The sequence below is a fragment of the Pimephales promelas genome, chromosome 3 (assembly GCF_988280905.1).
Source record: "Pimephales promelas chromosome 3, fPimPro1.hap1.1, whole genome shotgun sequence".
NCBI lineage: Eukaryota > Metazoa > Chordata > Actinopteri > Cypriniformes > Leuciscidae > Pimephales > Pimephales promelas.
This window is the reverse complement of record NC_142771.1, coordinates 11,063,223-11,080,056: the sequence shown is the minus strand read 5'-3', so window position 1 is coordinate 11,080,056 and position 16,834 is coordinate 11,063,223. Positions and strand designations below refer to the sequence as shown.

The window sequence follows — 16,834 nt, the reverse complement described above, 5'->3', positions numbered from 1 at the left end:
TAAGTTTGTGTAGTTATGTTGATATGTTGATGGCAGTGAAGTGTATAGATTATTGCGCAGGAATGAGAGTATAGTTCCTAGCTGTATCAGCCTAGAAAATCACAACTTTACATTATCCATCCATCTTAGTACACGATGTAACTACAGAAGTCAAGTTTTTAGGAAAAATATCGAAACTCTTTGGTCATTTTTTTTTTTTTTTAGAAATGCTAATGGTCTTGTCCACTTCAAGGATGCACAGTATGCTAAGCTATGCTAAAAGTGGTACCGCCAGAAACGGAGATCGGCTGAATGGATTCAAAAAAGGTAAAACTCAACAGTTTAACTCTGGGGGAGTTGTAAAATGAGCCTATATCCAAAAAGTGGAGTATCCCTTTAAAGTGATACAGTAGTTCACCCAAAAATGAAGAGTCTGTCATCATTCACTCATCCTCAAGTTGCTCTAAACCTGTATGAATTTCTTTCTTCTATTGAATACAAAAGAAGATATTTTGAAGAATGCCGGTGACTAAATATCTGCAGGTCCCCATTGACTTCCATCGTATGAATGGCGATGTAGAATGGGGACCAGAAACTGTTAGGTAAATGATGTACAGAATTAGCATTTTAACTTTTCCCGTAAGCCGACATCTGTGTTTTATATGGGACGTGGACAGGTGTACTATGGGAAAGGCTGCATGCTCTCAGCTATTCTCAGAGACAGACTTCAAATGTGCTCACTCGAACATCTTTATGTGTTTTCTAACCACTTCATGAAGTGTTACAGAAAACATGTCCATTAAGGCTGAGATCCTGTTTGGACGCATCTGTTGAAACACACTCAGACTGATGGAGTGTTACTCTGTTTGTACGGGTTTGTGAAGTTGAGAGCGCTGGCAGCGTCTCTTCTGTGAAGACAGCAGCTTTCTCTAACACAACCCCAAGGGCTCTGGAGCCGGTGTTTACACTCTGATTTGCCCTGAAACATGAACCCTGTTCATTTACAATGTGTCTAGTTTGCATGAACCTATCATTCAGCAAATCGTTTACTTTACTTTAACAGGCAGACAGAAAAATGAAGGCATCCGCATTTACAAGAGTTGCTTGCAGAGTTAACTGAGTTTCCATTTAATACTACACATTTATTTTATCGCACCACTGGTGTTCACTTGTTTTGAAGGATTTTAAAAGGAAATGTAGATGGTAAAACTTAAGTTCTATCATCATTTACTCATCCTCATGTTGTTCCAAACCTGTAAGACTTTTGTTCATTTTCGAAACCCAAATGAAGATGTTTTTGATGAAATCTGAGCAATTTCTTTCCCTCCATTGACAGTCTACGCAACTACCACTTTCGAGGCCCAGAAATGTAGTAAAGACATCATTAAATGTTTGTGCTTTGGCTTTGTTTGAGCAAAAAGCCTAATTTACCACTTTATTTAGAAAATATTAATCTCCAATGCACCAATGAAGATATTCACCAATGATCGCGTGCGTGAGACAACAATCGACTACTGTGGGCTATACGACCGGAAACAGGAACCAAATAGAGGTATGTGAGCTGGCTGAATTAACATAATTTTTATTCATATCTTTCGCATCTACTGCAGTCAGATTGACCGTGGTCACTCTTAATAACACCTCTCACATGGCTGTGCACTCGTAATGACAAATCAAGGATGTTAAGAGGTTAAAAGCAGGTTTAGAACATGCTCCATGAAGTCAACAGGGTGCGAATTTTAAAAAGACGATAACACGGTGTAGGTAACATCGATTTTTGTTGTTGACATCACTCCAAATGTACAAAAAAAATTAGCTCAATGTTAAAATTGACCAGAGTTCTCCTTTAAGTATCTGGATAATTTCTGGATGTCAAACGTTTGTGGACTATGTTGATAGTTACTGTATTGATGTGTCTTTGCTCTGCTAGAAGACTTGTGTGAACTTACTTCTACATCCATTAAAATGAAAAATCCCCAAAACACTAGTTGAGTAGAAGACATTAAAGCAAAAATATCTTGGATATTCTGAAATTGTAAGCTTATAAACTGCGTACATAAAGCTCATGTAATGAGATTTTCTGATCATATGAAAAAGCATTTGAAACCTGCTCTAATGAAATTCGAATGCACTACAGAGTACGATATGAATATGAAGCTTGGGTTTTGAAATGGCGCTGAGATGAGGGTTTGTTACCCAGAAGAACATTCTGCTTTTACTCACACTTTGGTTGAACATGTCGGTCTCATGCCGCAGCGTGGTGTACTGACGCAGATGCTGCTGGATCATCTCTATTCGCTCCACCTCCAGCCTCTCCAACTCCTTCAGAGCACAAACACAGACAAGCACAGGTCCAGCATCAGTCTGTGCACGGCCTTAGAAACAAAGTCTCAGTGTGGTTCTTGACTCAATCTTAAAGAACTTCTTATGCCCAAAAGGTTCTATATAAAAAGAAATGTCTTAAATGATTTTAAAAGATAAATAAATTAAGTTATTTCATTTTTTCTACTGATAATGAGATGTTTAATATTACAATTAAAACAAAATAAATTAAAATCCAATTTTAGGATAGGACCCCAACTGTGTAAAAGAACCCTTCTGTTTAGAACCGTCTCTTCTAAGAGTGCATCCTAGTCTTCTCAGTCAGGAACATCATGAGCTGATGGCTTAGACAAAAATACCATTCATTTCAGTGGTGGAAAGTAACTAATTACAAATACTTTCGTTACAGTACTTGAGTAGATTTTTTCATTTTTCTTGAGTATAATTAAATTGTGGTACTTTTACTCTTACTTGAGTAAAATAAAAATAAAGTATTCAACTTCTCTACATTTATATTTCATAAAAAGTAGAAAGTACTTTGACAAAGGTGGCGACCTATTTTTTACAGTCTATGGTGCCTGCCGACGGAGCAACAGCGCAAGCTGACATTTGACAGACACTTTTCAAAACCACTGCGGTGGAGCCCTGCGCTTCAGCCAATAACAGACATATCTGAAGCACTACAGCCAATAACAGACAGGTCTGACTCGGTTGCAAAACCAATCAAAACCTCCAGTTCGGGTGGGGGGCGGGGTGTTCAAACCGCGCTTTGACATTCAATCACTGGCGGCTGGCGCTCGTGTTTGAATCAGTAGCTCTAACGTTTCAATTTTTCAGTGAATGTAAAGTGAGTATTCTGCTCGTATTTAATTATGGCAACTACTACCATTGATAATACCCGAACACTGAGCAGTTGAAGACGAAGTAAATAAAAAAGCTCGGCTCATAACATGGACTCGGTTTGCAATGGACGGAGCAAGAATGTAAGTGTCTAAAATACATGCACACAGTTCAATTAATGGTAAAGCTCTTCCTGTTTAACAATACATTTAAACTAGATATACGAAGCAAACTTTGTACAAAGCTGAAAAAACAGTGAAATAAGATCGCATGATTAATCTGTCAATCAGGTGCATGTAAAGTGTAGTTCGTTCCTATAGCAACAGTGGTGAGCTCCCAGCACATTTTCGGTTGGCTACAATGAAAAAAGATCATTTAATTTAACATGTTAACCATACCCCACTTAATTTTTTTTTTTTTTACTGGGAATTTTTTATTCATACTGTTTTATTGTTTTTCTTACCTTTTTTATCGGACCTCTCAATTAACCTTCTTTGCTTTCAATTATGAATGATTCAAATCAAAACATTCAAATGATCATACCAACACTTACTTTTCAAAATTAGTAATAAAAAATTGCTCTTGACAACAGAGGAAGCTAGTAGTCTATATGTGGAGCACCTTTATCATTGATGGATGCACTTTTTTTGGGCTTCAAATTTTGGGCTTCAGTCATTCACTGCCATTATAAAGTTTGGAAGAGCCAGGCCATTTTTTAATATAACTATGATTGTATTCGAATGAGAGCAGAAGTCATATCTTCTAAAATGACTTGAGGGAGAGTAAATCGTGGGCTAATTTTAATTTTCGGGTGAACTTTCCCTTTAAAGTCATACATCATTCTTTTGAAAATACCTGAAAGTTTGATAAACTCAGATATATTATAGCTATTATGTGTTTGTCTTCATGTTTCATCAGTCAAAACATCACTATTTGCAAGTTATTATATCCATATGGGATTTCCTGAAATGTGTAAGTTTAATACTTCTATGCATCAGTACTGGGCCTTCAGTATGAATGAAACAGATGACATGAGAGTGTTTAGCGCTCCATTTCGCTATATCTCACCATTTTGGGTAAAAATAGAAAAATACTAAAGTACTTTGTAACGCAATTACTTGAGTAGTTTTTAAGCAAACTACTTATTTACTCTTACTTGAGTCATTTCAGTACTTCTACTTGTACTCAAGTAAATTTTTACTTAAGTAGCAATACTTTTACTTAAGTACAATTTGTCAGTACTCTTTTCTTTATGGTGAAATTAATTTTTCACTGTAATGTTTAAACCTTTTAGGATACCTGCCATACAGGACTTAAAGTCCCCCTTTAGTCAATTATCCCTTAAAACTTATTTCTGATCACCAAAATGGCATATTTAAACGTTTTTTTTTTTTTCTTGAAACATTTTTATGTCATGCCTTAAAATAGCTCGGATGTAACTCTACACTCTGCCTCATTTAATAAACGCTGTTCGGGGAATATGCAAATTAGCTCCGCCTCCACTCACTCACACCAGCTCAGAGATTCACTCGTTGGCGATCACACGTTGATCTGATTGGTTACAAGGTAGTTTGTGACGTCAGAAACACCAGCGATTACAAACGATTTTTTTTTTCAGCGATTTTTTTTGAGACTGTCTTTCCTTCACTGCAGTTTTTAGGAGGAAACACTCAGCAATGCTGTTTACTCCGCACATTGTTCGCCTCACAAAGAAGATTCAAATGTATCTGCATAAATAAGCATGATCATCTTGCTCAGGGAAACGAGAGAGAAACATCGTGAAATAATTACCAGGCTTGTGGTGACCATCTCCTCAAACCACTTTGACTGAGCCTGGTTGTAAAGGTCCACACAGCGCATCAGATCATCACCTGATAAAACACAGAGACAATCATTACAATCGTGCAGTTACGTTACAATAATAAATAAAAACGTAGAGTGGTTTATGCATGAAATAAAATGGAAGACAATTTAACTTCACCTAAGCATTTGATTTTTTCTTAAACTTGATTTCAAAATTATAAACATTGAAAATATGTAATAAAATACAATGCATCAAGCATACCTTGATCTTAATGTCTGTAACTTTTACCTAATAGCGATTTCGCTTTTCAACGGAATTAATCTAGTTTAAATGCAATTTGGATATTTTAACAGGTAAGACAAACAAAGATGCTAAATATTTTTCTTATCTGTGTGCAGGCACATTGCTTGCCACAAGATGGCAGCCACAAATTACTATTTGTATTGCCTTGCGTTCTGTAACAACAATCCCAGTTAGCATTCAAACTCCAAGCTGTTTACCCACAGCTGCTTTACACTTAACTGCATATAATTAAAGGTAAAAGGTAATTAAAGGCAGCAGATGTGTGCTAGAGAGACAGTGAGTATTGACATCTTGAAAAAACAACAAAAAAAAAAAAACAGATTGCTCCATCTACATGTAAATGAGCTGTAAAGGCTTTAAAGACATCTGCATTAGTGATTTGAACGGCCATGATTATTGAAGGAAAGCGGCGTTTGAGCCCTGCTTAATGTTTGGCCGTTGATTTATAGCGGGAAGGGAACTGTGACTCGCTCTGTGCGTGGGAGTTTGGGAAAGAGAGAGACGCAGATAACATCATACAGTTTTTTTTTTTTTTACTGAGCTCAGCTGCAGTGGAAAACACAGTAAAGCTCTTGGCAGCATCACAATTAAAAACAATCTCCTGCAGTCCGGCACTGGAAGAGATCTCCGCAAACAAAGGAAATCAAAGCTGACTTTCGATTTACACTATATCAAATGACTTATTGTAATTGGTGTAATTCTAATCAATAACAAATGAGTATGATAATATAAACTCGATTTTTACGTTGTAAGGCGAGGGTTAATTTTGCAGACATTTTGATGCCAGAGACCACCTTCCTCCTAAAATATATAGGCAATTCAATATGTATCTATATCGACATACTACAACATCACACAAGTGTGATATTATAAAGGCATGTTGCCCTTTACTGTATATTGTGACTGTACTAAAAAAAGCCATGGTTCTGATTGATCATCATAGTATGCCATGTTAGCCTAGAAATCTAGACGCACACTAGTGGCAGCAAAAATAATTTTGCAGCCAGTGTGTTCTAGCAACTCTCCGTTGGCTTTCGAAGTAGAAAAACCAAACTCTGTTCAGGCCAATCACATTGTGTATAGAGTTGGTGGGCGTGGCTTAACACAATGATGGCAGAGTTGTGACAGTTCTGCGCCGTGATTTTCCATAGGTGATTTCACTGCAACTTGAAAACAAACAAGATGCTGTTGGCGCACAGCGGTCTTTCGAATCGGCTTTGGCCGCGACTCTGGACGACTTGGAGTTGAGAGAACGTCACTTAAGTCATTCTTAAAAAAGGAAGATATGTTCGAAGTTTTGATGACCGAATACGGAAAAAGTTTAATACACCAACTAGCTCCGCTGGTGGGAAAACTCATGGGACTCACTCAGCCACAGCCGTTCATTGCACTGGTTGATTGTAGCGCTAACCTATTGTGTGCAGAGGGATACTGAAAGACAACCATTTATCCCGCCCCTCGGACTGAGGTATGCCAATTGTGAGTTCCCAGACCTAACATCTTGATGTAGGTCTGGCTTGCCAGGCTAGTGCCATGCACCATGGCATGGAATTCCATGATAACGTAGTGCTACCTAAATTAAAAGAAAACTGTGAAATTACCATTTCCGAACTTTTCAGTCACAAAACATGTCAATATAATGGTAGCCTACTTTTCATTAAAGTGAGTGCATGTTGTGTTTTGGAATTGAATGGTGAATCATGAACTTCTCTCACAGAAAACACTCAGTGTGGCTGTACAAGAGTCAGTCATGGTCATTTGGCCCTCTGTGCTAATAGGGACAGCCCATAAGAACTGAACAAGCCACCGTTAGAGTCCTCAATAATGCAGCCGTCACTCAGGCCAACAGGTTGTCCCGAACCTCGAAGGGTGAGTGTATTCTCCTCCGTGTGAACCTCCGGGCTGCCGTTAGGGATGTGTGAGTGTCCAACTCAGGACAAATCCGGCATTGATAGAGGGCATCTGAGGAATAAGACTCTTGGCATGCTGATCGTCCGCTCCCACAAACCCCCGTTTTCCCACTGCGAAAATAGATCATTACTCCATGCCTTTCCCAACTCCGTCTGGAACCGATACGGCCTGGCTCCCCTCAAACAGAGACTCCTGGGACTGAGCCACCGTCCTCTTCTATCCCCATCCTGTTTGTCATGCCTCTCTCCACAGCTCAAGAACACAGTCCCATCTCCACACGCTACAACACTGGCAGCCGAGTGGTGCCCTGCGCAACATTTCACCACAAAGAAAGCTCCTTACTCACTGATGCCTACGGGTTCGTTTAATTTGCAAAGCTATCTAAAGTGGAAGACAATGGTTGGAAGTTTTTAAACCGAGAAACTACTAAGGAAGTCAGAAAGTGTGTCTGCTACAGTGTTATGACAGCTGGAACAAATTGAGGGACTGATGACTTGAGGATTCCTATAGTTCTGATGGGCTTTTTAATGAACTTCTTAACCATATTGCATCACATTTGATATGCAAAATTATCAAGTTTGCTGAAAAACTCTTTATACAAGCTGTCAGAATTGTATGTTATTCTGGCCATTTAAATATCAGCAACTGCAGCAAATTGCACATTTTTGCTCAGTTTCCCTATGAATAAGGGCATGTACAATAGCTTTGTATAAAGACCAGACTGAAATTATCCGTTATTATGCCACTTTGAAACTTTCCCATCCGCTGCAGTTCTCAGATATATTCCTTACTGTAAATAATCCTGAATTCTGTGGACTATCACCCCACTTGAACTAGCATTGTAACTCCACTTATTTTCCCGGGTTTAGTAACATCTTACTTGGATCATAGAAACGTGTCTTCAGGTTTATTGTGTGTAATAAGATCACTAGTTCGGTCTTAATGAACTGATGCTCTGACCTGCTTGTGTGGATTTCCGTCGGGCTTTTTTAATATCCTCCTCTGTTTTGTTGCTCAATTTGATCTCAAGCTGCTGCGTTTTCACCTCAAGATCCTTCTGTCTGTCGGCGAGAGCCTTCCGCGCCTGCAAAACACAACAAAGAAGTCATGCGAAGACCAGATTATATGTGACAACTTTACACAAATAGGGCCCAAAATATACCATAATACTTTTCCTTCTTCAGCAAATGATCAGAGAAAGGAAGTGTCTGACCTTCAGAAAATAAGAAAACAAAGTACCGACAACCTCAAAAGGTCTAACTAAATCTTGAGAGAGATTTTCAAATCAATTGCGATGGACTTAGATTTTTTTTTAAACACTAAATCAAGACATTGAACAACGGTTGAAACCCTGATTTAGTAAGTAAATGAACGCAAATTAGATGGAATGTAAATAATTGATACTATGCCGCACTGGCTAACATAACTGCACATTTACTCTGAATTGGTTCACACAGCCATGTTGTCTGGAGGTTGTTAGATTATTAGTAGATGTTCTCTGCTGTATTCAATCATATCAAGCCATAGAGCTTCATTGTCTGCAATCGCATTGATAGCTGCCGCACTGCGACAGTTTAACTGTGCTAAACTTTAATGCATTGCCCATGGTTACTGTTGCTCATGTCTCCAGAAATGGCAAATTCTCACTAGAAATGAATGACGGATAAGAGGCCTGGGGTCACTGCTGATGTTTAATAAGAGGGATAAACAAGTGAATCGCTCAAGGCATCATTCTGATGTGTTTTCATTTCTCATCCAGCCATCTGCTGTCCATACACAAGTTGGAATAGACATGTCGACACACTGGCTTCAAGACATTTGAGAGCCATTTGTACCAGCGACTTGAAAAGAAGTCCTCTTACCGGCTCCCGCTTCCTCGCTCTCCCCCCTCCCTCTTATTTCCGTCAATGCAGCCAACGTGACATGCGACAAAGCGGGAGCCGGTAAGAGGACTTTTCACGAGTGAAGGTATTATTGCGCCAAGTTGAAGTGCTCTAAAGCACTTTTTTATGGTATTCCGCCATACAATATAGTCATCAATTTTAAACGCTTAGAAAAACACAACGTTTTATTTTGTGTCACCAGCCTAGGTCGAGTTACACTAATCGAGTAACTGTGTTTAAATAGGGAAAACGATCGAGGAAGTGTTTGGTCGCTTCTCTTTTTGGCCCATATTTAATGCACTGGGCTAAGCTAAGTGCTAACATAGTTTTGCGGCAATACAGAGCGATAGAGTGCACGCACTGAGACGAGAGAGGTATGCATCAGCTCGTCTTAGTTAAGGGAATAACATAGTTTAATTTGAAAACCCGGTGGAGTATCCCTTTAATGCAAATAGGTGGAGTGTCCCTTTAAGATTTGACAAGTGCACATTCAAAGGAATTATGCACACTTAGGGTTTAAAGAAAACATTTATAGAGTTTGCACCTTCTCCACTGCAGCATAACGGCTGACCAGCTGCTTCCTCAGGTCAGCGATGTGGTGGTCGTATTTCTTCATGTCTTTTTTAAAGTTGTCCCCTCTGAAGGTCAGGAAAGGCTTCTCGACTTCACTCTGGAGCTGGAGACAAAATCCTTGAAATCAGTTGAACAGCGTCTGAAATGTGTGTGTGTTTCTCTTTGATGACATTTACTTCATTTCAGCACATACAGTATATGGATCAAGCCCAAAGTTTCTGCTCCGGTAATGATGATGATGATGTTCTTTAAGAAAGAAGGCTTTTGTTTTCCCGTCTCCGTAAATCACGTGTGATCTGAGGGAATAAGACTGCAGAATCACCTCCATCTTTCTGCAATTAATCACCCACACTGGCACTAAATGGAGCACGCAAGTGTAAACTTGGGAAAGCACAGCGGTGGAAATAGACAAATCACAGCTGAGAAAAGCTGTGTAGCTCATTACATACAGGCAGCTAATAACATCTCTGAGGGGAGGCTGTTGAGTACGCCACAGAAATGAAATAAAGGCCGGATACTTCATCATACCTGACAATGCATCCAGTTTCTCAACTGGATCTTACATCACCTCTATTGAGAAATGTGATCATAAGAGAGAACTGAGAACTGCCCACCTTTGAGGAGAACTTGAGATGGACCTCGGCTTCATCAGCTAGACTCTTCTTGACTTGAGCCCAAGCCTCTCCAAGAGTCCTAACCAATCAAACCAAGTTAGTCTTCAGAGTTATCAAAATAAGTGTACTTAACAAATTGCAACATTGCAACATAACAAATTGACCATTATGCCTGCTGTTGCAGATTTGCAGAGACACCCCTCGCTGCAGCCTGTAGCACGATGACGTAGCTGGATGGTCCAATACGTGTTGGACCCTGTAACGCGCACATGCGCACTAGTCAAGTCAAGTCATCTTGATTTATATATCGCTTTTAACAATTTAGATTGTTTCAAAGCAGCTTTACATAGATACGCATACAATTTAATGTAACAGATTGTTTTTGCTTTATAGCGGTTCATGAATAATGTTATTTTACAGCTAAAGTTAGTTTTGATTCTGTCGAAATGATAATTTGTTATTAAATTAGGGGATGACACCGTTCTCTCTAAACAGACTTTAAACGCGATCCTGTGATAAACGCTGATAGCACATGCACATTAAGAATTCATAGGCTATAGTTAGTGTAGAGAGTTGGTGAATAATCGTTGATCTTCCAAGAATAGTACATTTAAATATGGTCACGAGCGAAGCTCTTATTTTCAGAGCAGAATAAAACTTTTTTTTTTTTTAAATAATAATAATAATTGCGACTTTTTCCTTACAATTGCAAGTATACTTTTCGCATACTGACTTATTTCTCAGAATTGTGAGATATAAAGTCAGAATTGCGTGAAATAAAGCCTCAATTGCATGTTATAAAGACATGATTGCTTGAAATAAAGCCTCAATCGCATGTCATAAAGACATAATTGCTTGAAATAAAGCCTCAATCGCATGTTATAAAGACAGAATTAGGTGAAATAAAGCCTCAATCGCATGTTATAAAGACAGAATTAGGTAAAATAAAGCATTAATCGCATGTTATAGAGACAAATAAAGCCTCAATCGCATGTTATAAAGACAGAATTGCGTGAAATAAAGTCGCAATTGTGTGCTATAAAGTCAGAATTCTGACCTTTTTTCTCGCAATTCTGAATGTATAACATAAATGCGAGTTTACAAGATTTATTTTCCCCATGCTGTTATTATTTAGCATTTTCCTTACTTATTCATCAATAATTACTTATAATTATTTAACAGTATTATACTATACAGTTTGAACATCATCTCAGTACAATATTGAGCTTACATATCACTTAAAACTAATGCATTCGAATTATAATTAGAGATCGGCACTGCGCATGCGTAAATGACGTCACCAAAACACACATCCATCCACTACGTATTGGACCATCCAGCTACGTCATCGTGCTACAGACTGCAGCGAGGACCTCTTGGATTTGCAACATACCAAACTGACCCCAAATTGACCATTATGCCCGCTGTTGCAGATTTGCAACATACCAAATTGACCCCAAATTGACCATTTGCAACATACCAAATTGACCAATGCCCGCTGTTGCAAATTTGCAACATAACAAAATTTCGATTTATTTGTTGTGCAAAAGTGAAATTGATAATCTCAACATTATTTACTATCTACTTAAAGGCAAAAACACATAAAACATTTTTTTATATATACAGCCAGTGGTGGAGGAAGTACTGAATCTCAGTACTTAAGTAAAAGTACAAATACCCAGATAAATATTTACTTTAGTAAAAGTAGAAGTAACACAAAGACAACCATACTTAAGTAAAAAGTAAAAAGTACTTTATTTTAAATGTACTTTAAGTATTAAAAGTAAAAGTACTTGCATAACAATTTATTATCTTAATGTCTATTTTCTAATGATTAATAAAACATTTAATTCTAACTCATTCAACCTAATAGCCTACTCCTATAATGATGTTCAATAATGATGGAAAAAAATTGTCACCATTTCTGAAACAAGCTTGCAATTAGGCAATATCATGCTTATCCTTACTAACTTATGTTAATAACTATGTTTGGCAGTAAACGAGATTAATTTATGGTGTAATTCTGAACCTCTTGGCTTGCCATAATCCTAACCAAACCAAACATATATTACACACGGTGTGTTTCCTATGCACGTAAAAACAAATTTTCGCGTATGAGTTGCACGATAAACACACTGCGTGCGAGACGCATTTAGTGTGACCGGGTTGATATACTGTATCTATGGCAACCAAACGTCACTGGTGAGACAAACGTGCAACGAACGGACGGTCAGATTACGTTTTGGCAGGGGAAAAACTGATCAGAAAATGTAACGAAAATGTAACAGAAGTTGTAGAAATGTAGTGGAGTAGAAAGTATAATAATTGCTGCAAAATGTAACGAAGTAAAAGTAAAAAGTATGCACTATTTATTCTACTTAAGTAAAGTAAAGATATGTGAAAAATGTACTTAAGTAAAGTAACGAAGTATTTGTACTTTGTTACATTCCACCACTGTATACAGCTATATAAATTCAGGCGTTAAGGGGTTAAATATAGTCACTTTCTATTAGTGCACTCAGTTGGCCTTTTATTTTACTAATATTATACATTTTCTGCAAGTACAGCTTTTTAAAATTATACTTTTAAGAAGTGCGTATTCAATAAAATATAGCTTGTGTAATCATGATTTTAAGTAAGTGTTCATTTATACTAGAATTCAATTTGTTTAATATATTTCATTCTTTTCAAATGGATCTTGTTTTATATAATAAATTATATAAAAAATGTAATCCTCAACTGGATGGAAAAACTATGGAAGCACGTTTCGGCCACTTTATAACACACAATTGCGAAATTGCGACTTTACTTTATAACTCACAATTGTGAGGGAAAAAAAGTCAGAATTGTAAGAAAAAAAAGGTCCAAATTGAAAGATATAATCTCACAATTGTCAAGAAAAAAAGGCAGAATTGTTAAATTAAAAGTCGCAATTAACTTTTTAATTGTTTTATTCCGTGTCGTTACAATTAAAAACAGTGTCCAGTACGCAAACACCTTCAATCCTACTTCTAAATCATCCTTGTGACGTACCCTTCCTCTTGTGCTGCCATTGGGAACATGGAGAGTTTGGAAAGGTTCTTGGCATATTCCTCTTCGATTTTTATCCTGAAACACAAAGCAAAGTTAATAAATAATTATTAATATACTCCATCAGTAATACCGCTCTAATCTACAGTAATTGTAATTCTAAGAAACACCTAAAATCAATCAGTAACTTGATTTTATTGAAGAACATAGTAAACTTCTGGAATCACAGAATGAATTTTGGTTAATTTACGCATTTAACAAATCAGTTGTGTTAATAAAAAAAGATAGGGAAAAAAAGCTGTTTTGACATGATTACAGCAGAAATACCGGCTTAATGGATTACAGTGGTTTGGTCCTTTAGATATTGTGGGCAACCTTAGAGTCCAAAAGGTTGAGAACCTGCGTTTTAAGGATGTTTAGACATTTTTTTACAAGGCAAAAACACTGAAATCTAAATTGATAATTCCTATTTTTTTTATGGAATAGTGCCATATTTATTAAATTATTTATCTGTGCCCATTTTGTTTTTTATTCATGGTCCCTCATAATCTTTAATCAAAATAACTTCCCCTCCCTCATGCAGCAACACCTCTCTCTTCTCGGATGATGTGTTTACTGGCGTGAGGGCGGGGCTTTAACCTGTCACTCACATGAGATCCACCAATAGCAAACCACAACCATCAAATCAATTGCCCAAGGACAAAATCAAGCATGTTTCTTCTTCGAGAGAAAAAAAGACTATCTCAAATTCTTTTTCATGCCGACTTCAAGAAAATGTTTGTTTTGCAGTGTAATACAGAGTGAGCAGTGTTACATAAGGAGTCAGTGTGAGAAAGAGGCTTCCCACCTTTCTCTGATGAACTCAGCCATCTCTTTCTGCATCTGCTTTCCTTTCAGCTGTTTCTGCAGCAGAACCTCGAACCCCGACACCGTGGCCCCCTGAGGGTCCCTCTTATCGGCCTGCCGAGGACAGAGAGACGTTACACACACTACCACATCATCAGAACCAGACTGTCAACAACACGTGAGCCGCAGTGTGTGTGAGTCACAGCGTAGGTTTGCATGAATCAGAGCACGTGGGAGGGGGCGTACGGCCTTGCGGGTGTAACTGTGAGTGTGTGTTTCGGTGAAGGGTGTGTATAGGTTGTTGAGGGCATACTAATATATGTGAGGGGTCCTGATGCAATGTGTGTATGCAGCATGGTAATGGGATATGCTTTTGTGTGTGTGTGTGTGTGTGTGTGGGGGGGGGGGGGTATTAGAGTCTGCTGTTGTGATGGAAGTTGATGTGCCAAGCCACACATGACAGATGTGTCATAACCTCTTCACACGCTTGACTTGAGAAACAGCTAGGAAGAATCCTCCCAACAAAACACTCATACTCTTAGCATTTGCCTGTGATTTTGCCAAGACATGTCTGTCTAAAAAAAAATGTGTCCTAACCCTATCCCTATCCCTACCCCGTAACCTAACCCTACCCATAAGTGAAATTATAGGTGAATAACAGATGCAGAATTTTTTCATTAAAAAAAACTCTACCCTCCGTAAATTTTGCGTCTGAAAGGGAAACTCCTAGAAATGCGTATGTAATAAGGACTGCCGCAAAAATAACCCTGTCCACGCCTTTTTAGCCTAATGCTTCACTGCGTGTCTTTAGGAAATCCTGGCATTAGTTTTTTTAAGACTAAAAAATGGTTTGTGCTGGCGCAATTGGTTAGAAAATCTGGCTCTAAAACAATTAAACTTTTTGTTCATTAAAATAAAATATTAAAAAAATGAAATTCTAAGGCAAAATTTTCTAAGGGATCATGTCTAATTTGTATTTAGTCCAACTGAAGGACTAAAAAACAAATAAAAATGTGTAGATTTACTCTCTAAATGCAATATTGATATCATAAAATATAAAAAAAAAATCCTCTAAATTCAATATAGATATCATAAAATATTAAAAAAAATCCTCTAAATTCGATATAGATATCATAAAATATTTAAAAAATCCTCTAAATTCGATATAGATATCATAAAATATGAAAAAAATCCTCTAAATTCGATATAGATATAATAAAATATTTTTAAAAAATCCTCTAAATTCGATATAGATATAATAAAAATTTTAAAAATCGTCTAAATTCGATATAGATATAATAAAATATAAAAAATCGTCTAAATTCGATATAGATATATATTAAAATATAAAAAAATCGTCTAAATTCGATATAGATATAATAAAATATAAAAAATCGTCTAAATTCGATATAGATATATATTAAAATATTTTTAAAAATCCTTTAAATACGATATAGATATAATAAAATATAAAAAATCCTCTAAATTCAATATAGATATCATAAAATATAAAACATCCTCTAAATTCGATATAGATATCATAAAATATAAAAATCCTCTAAATTCGATATAGATATAATAAAATATGTAAAAATCCTCTAAATTCAAAATAGATATCATAAAATATAAAAAATCCTCTAAATTCGATATAGATATCATAAAATATAAAAAATCCTCTAAATTCGATATAGATATCATAAAATATAAAAAATCCTCTAAATTCGATGTAGATATAATAAAATATGTAAAAATCCTCTAAATTCTATATAGATATCATAAAATATAAAAAATACTCTAAATTCGATATAGATATCATAAAATATACAAAATCCTCTAAATTCGATATAGATATAATAAAATATTTTTAAAAATCCTCTAAATTTGATATAGATATAATAAAATATAAAAAAATCCTCTAAATTCGATATAGATATAATAAAATATAAAAAAATCCTCTAAATTCGATACAGATATAATAAAATATAAAAAAATCCTCTAAATTCAATATAGATATAATAAAATATGAAAAAATTCTCTAAATTCGATATAGATATCAAATATAAAAAAAATCTCTCAATTCGATATAGATATAATAAAATATAAAAAAATCTCTAAATTCGATATAGATATAATAAAATATAAAAAAAATCAAATTGGATGGATGGATGGATGGATGGATGGATGGATTTTAATGCATCAGTCGAGCTATTTGTCACAATGCTTTTTTTTGTCCTTCTAATGGTTTTAGATGTGACCTGTTCGATACTAATACTAGCATGGTTTCAGCACTAATATAGCATGGTATCAGTCCACCATGGATGATTGTCCTCTCTCTCTCTCTCTGTGTGTGTCTCTCACCCAGAAATAGTCGCAGTAGCTCCATTCATTGGGCTTGAGAAGCTGCTGCTCCGGCGTAGACATGGGCACAGGGAAGGTGACGCAGTTGATCTGTGGTGAGATAAAACAGTTCACAGTGAGTGTGTGTGTGTTTGTCAGGATGGTTTTATTTTCAGAGGAGTGAGACAGAGCTGGCTTTTGTAAGTCTCAGAGGGGAGACATACGAAAGGTCACGGTTTAGAAGAGAAAGACTGGTCATATAGACTGTGACCTATTGCTGCCTGAGAATGAACAGAGTGATGGAGGAAGAGAGAGAAAGAAAGGGTATGTTTAGAATGGCAAACTATTTTTAAAAGCCTAGTTTTTTGAGCGTGCAGAGTCTGCACTTTTCT

General features: G+C 36.6%; 1 protein-coding gene across 4 annotated transcripts in view; it reads right to left on the bottom strand.

Moving 5' to 3' along the window:
* The window catches only part of gas7a (growth arrest specific 7a), a 38,349-nt gene that overhangs the window by 1,557 nt on the left and 19,958 nt on the right, over nucleotides 1–16,834 (bottom strand). For all 4 annotated transcript variants that reach the window (XM_089128214.1, XM_039675272.2, XM_089128215.1 and 1 more), the window contains 8 exons: nucleotides 16,464–16,553; nucleotides 14,107–14,219; nucleotides 13,263–13,337; nucleotides 10,230–10,308; nucleotides 9,587–9,718; nucleotides 8,120–8,243; nucleotides 4,933–5,012; nucleotides 2,203–2,301 (listed from right to left, as the gene is read on the bottom strand). In XM_089128214.1, the coding sequence (XP_088984340.1) occupies nucleotides 2,203–2,301; nucleotides 4,933–5,012; nucleotides 8,120–8,243; nucleotides 9,587–9,718; nucleotides 10,230–10,308; nucleotides 13,263–13,337; nucleotides 14,107–14,219; nucleotides 16,464–16,553 (792 nt within the window). The remainder of the gene's footprint in view (nucleotides 1–2,202; nucleotides 2,302–4,932; nucleotides 5,013–8,119; nucleotides 8,244–9,586; nucleotides 9,719–10,229; nucleotides 10,309–13,262; nucleotides 13,338–14,106; nucleotides 14,220–16,463; nucleotides 16,554–16,834) is intronic.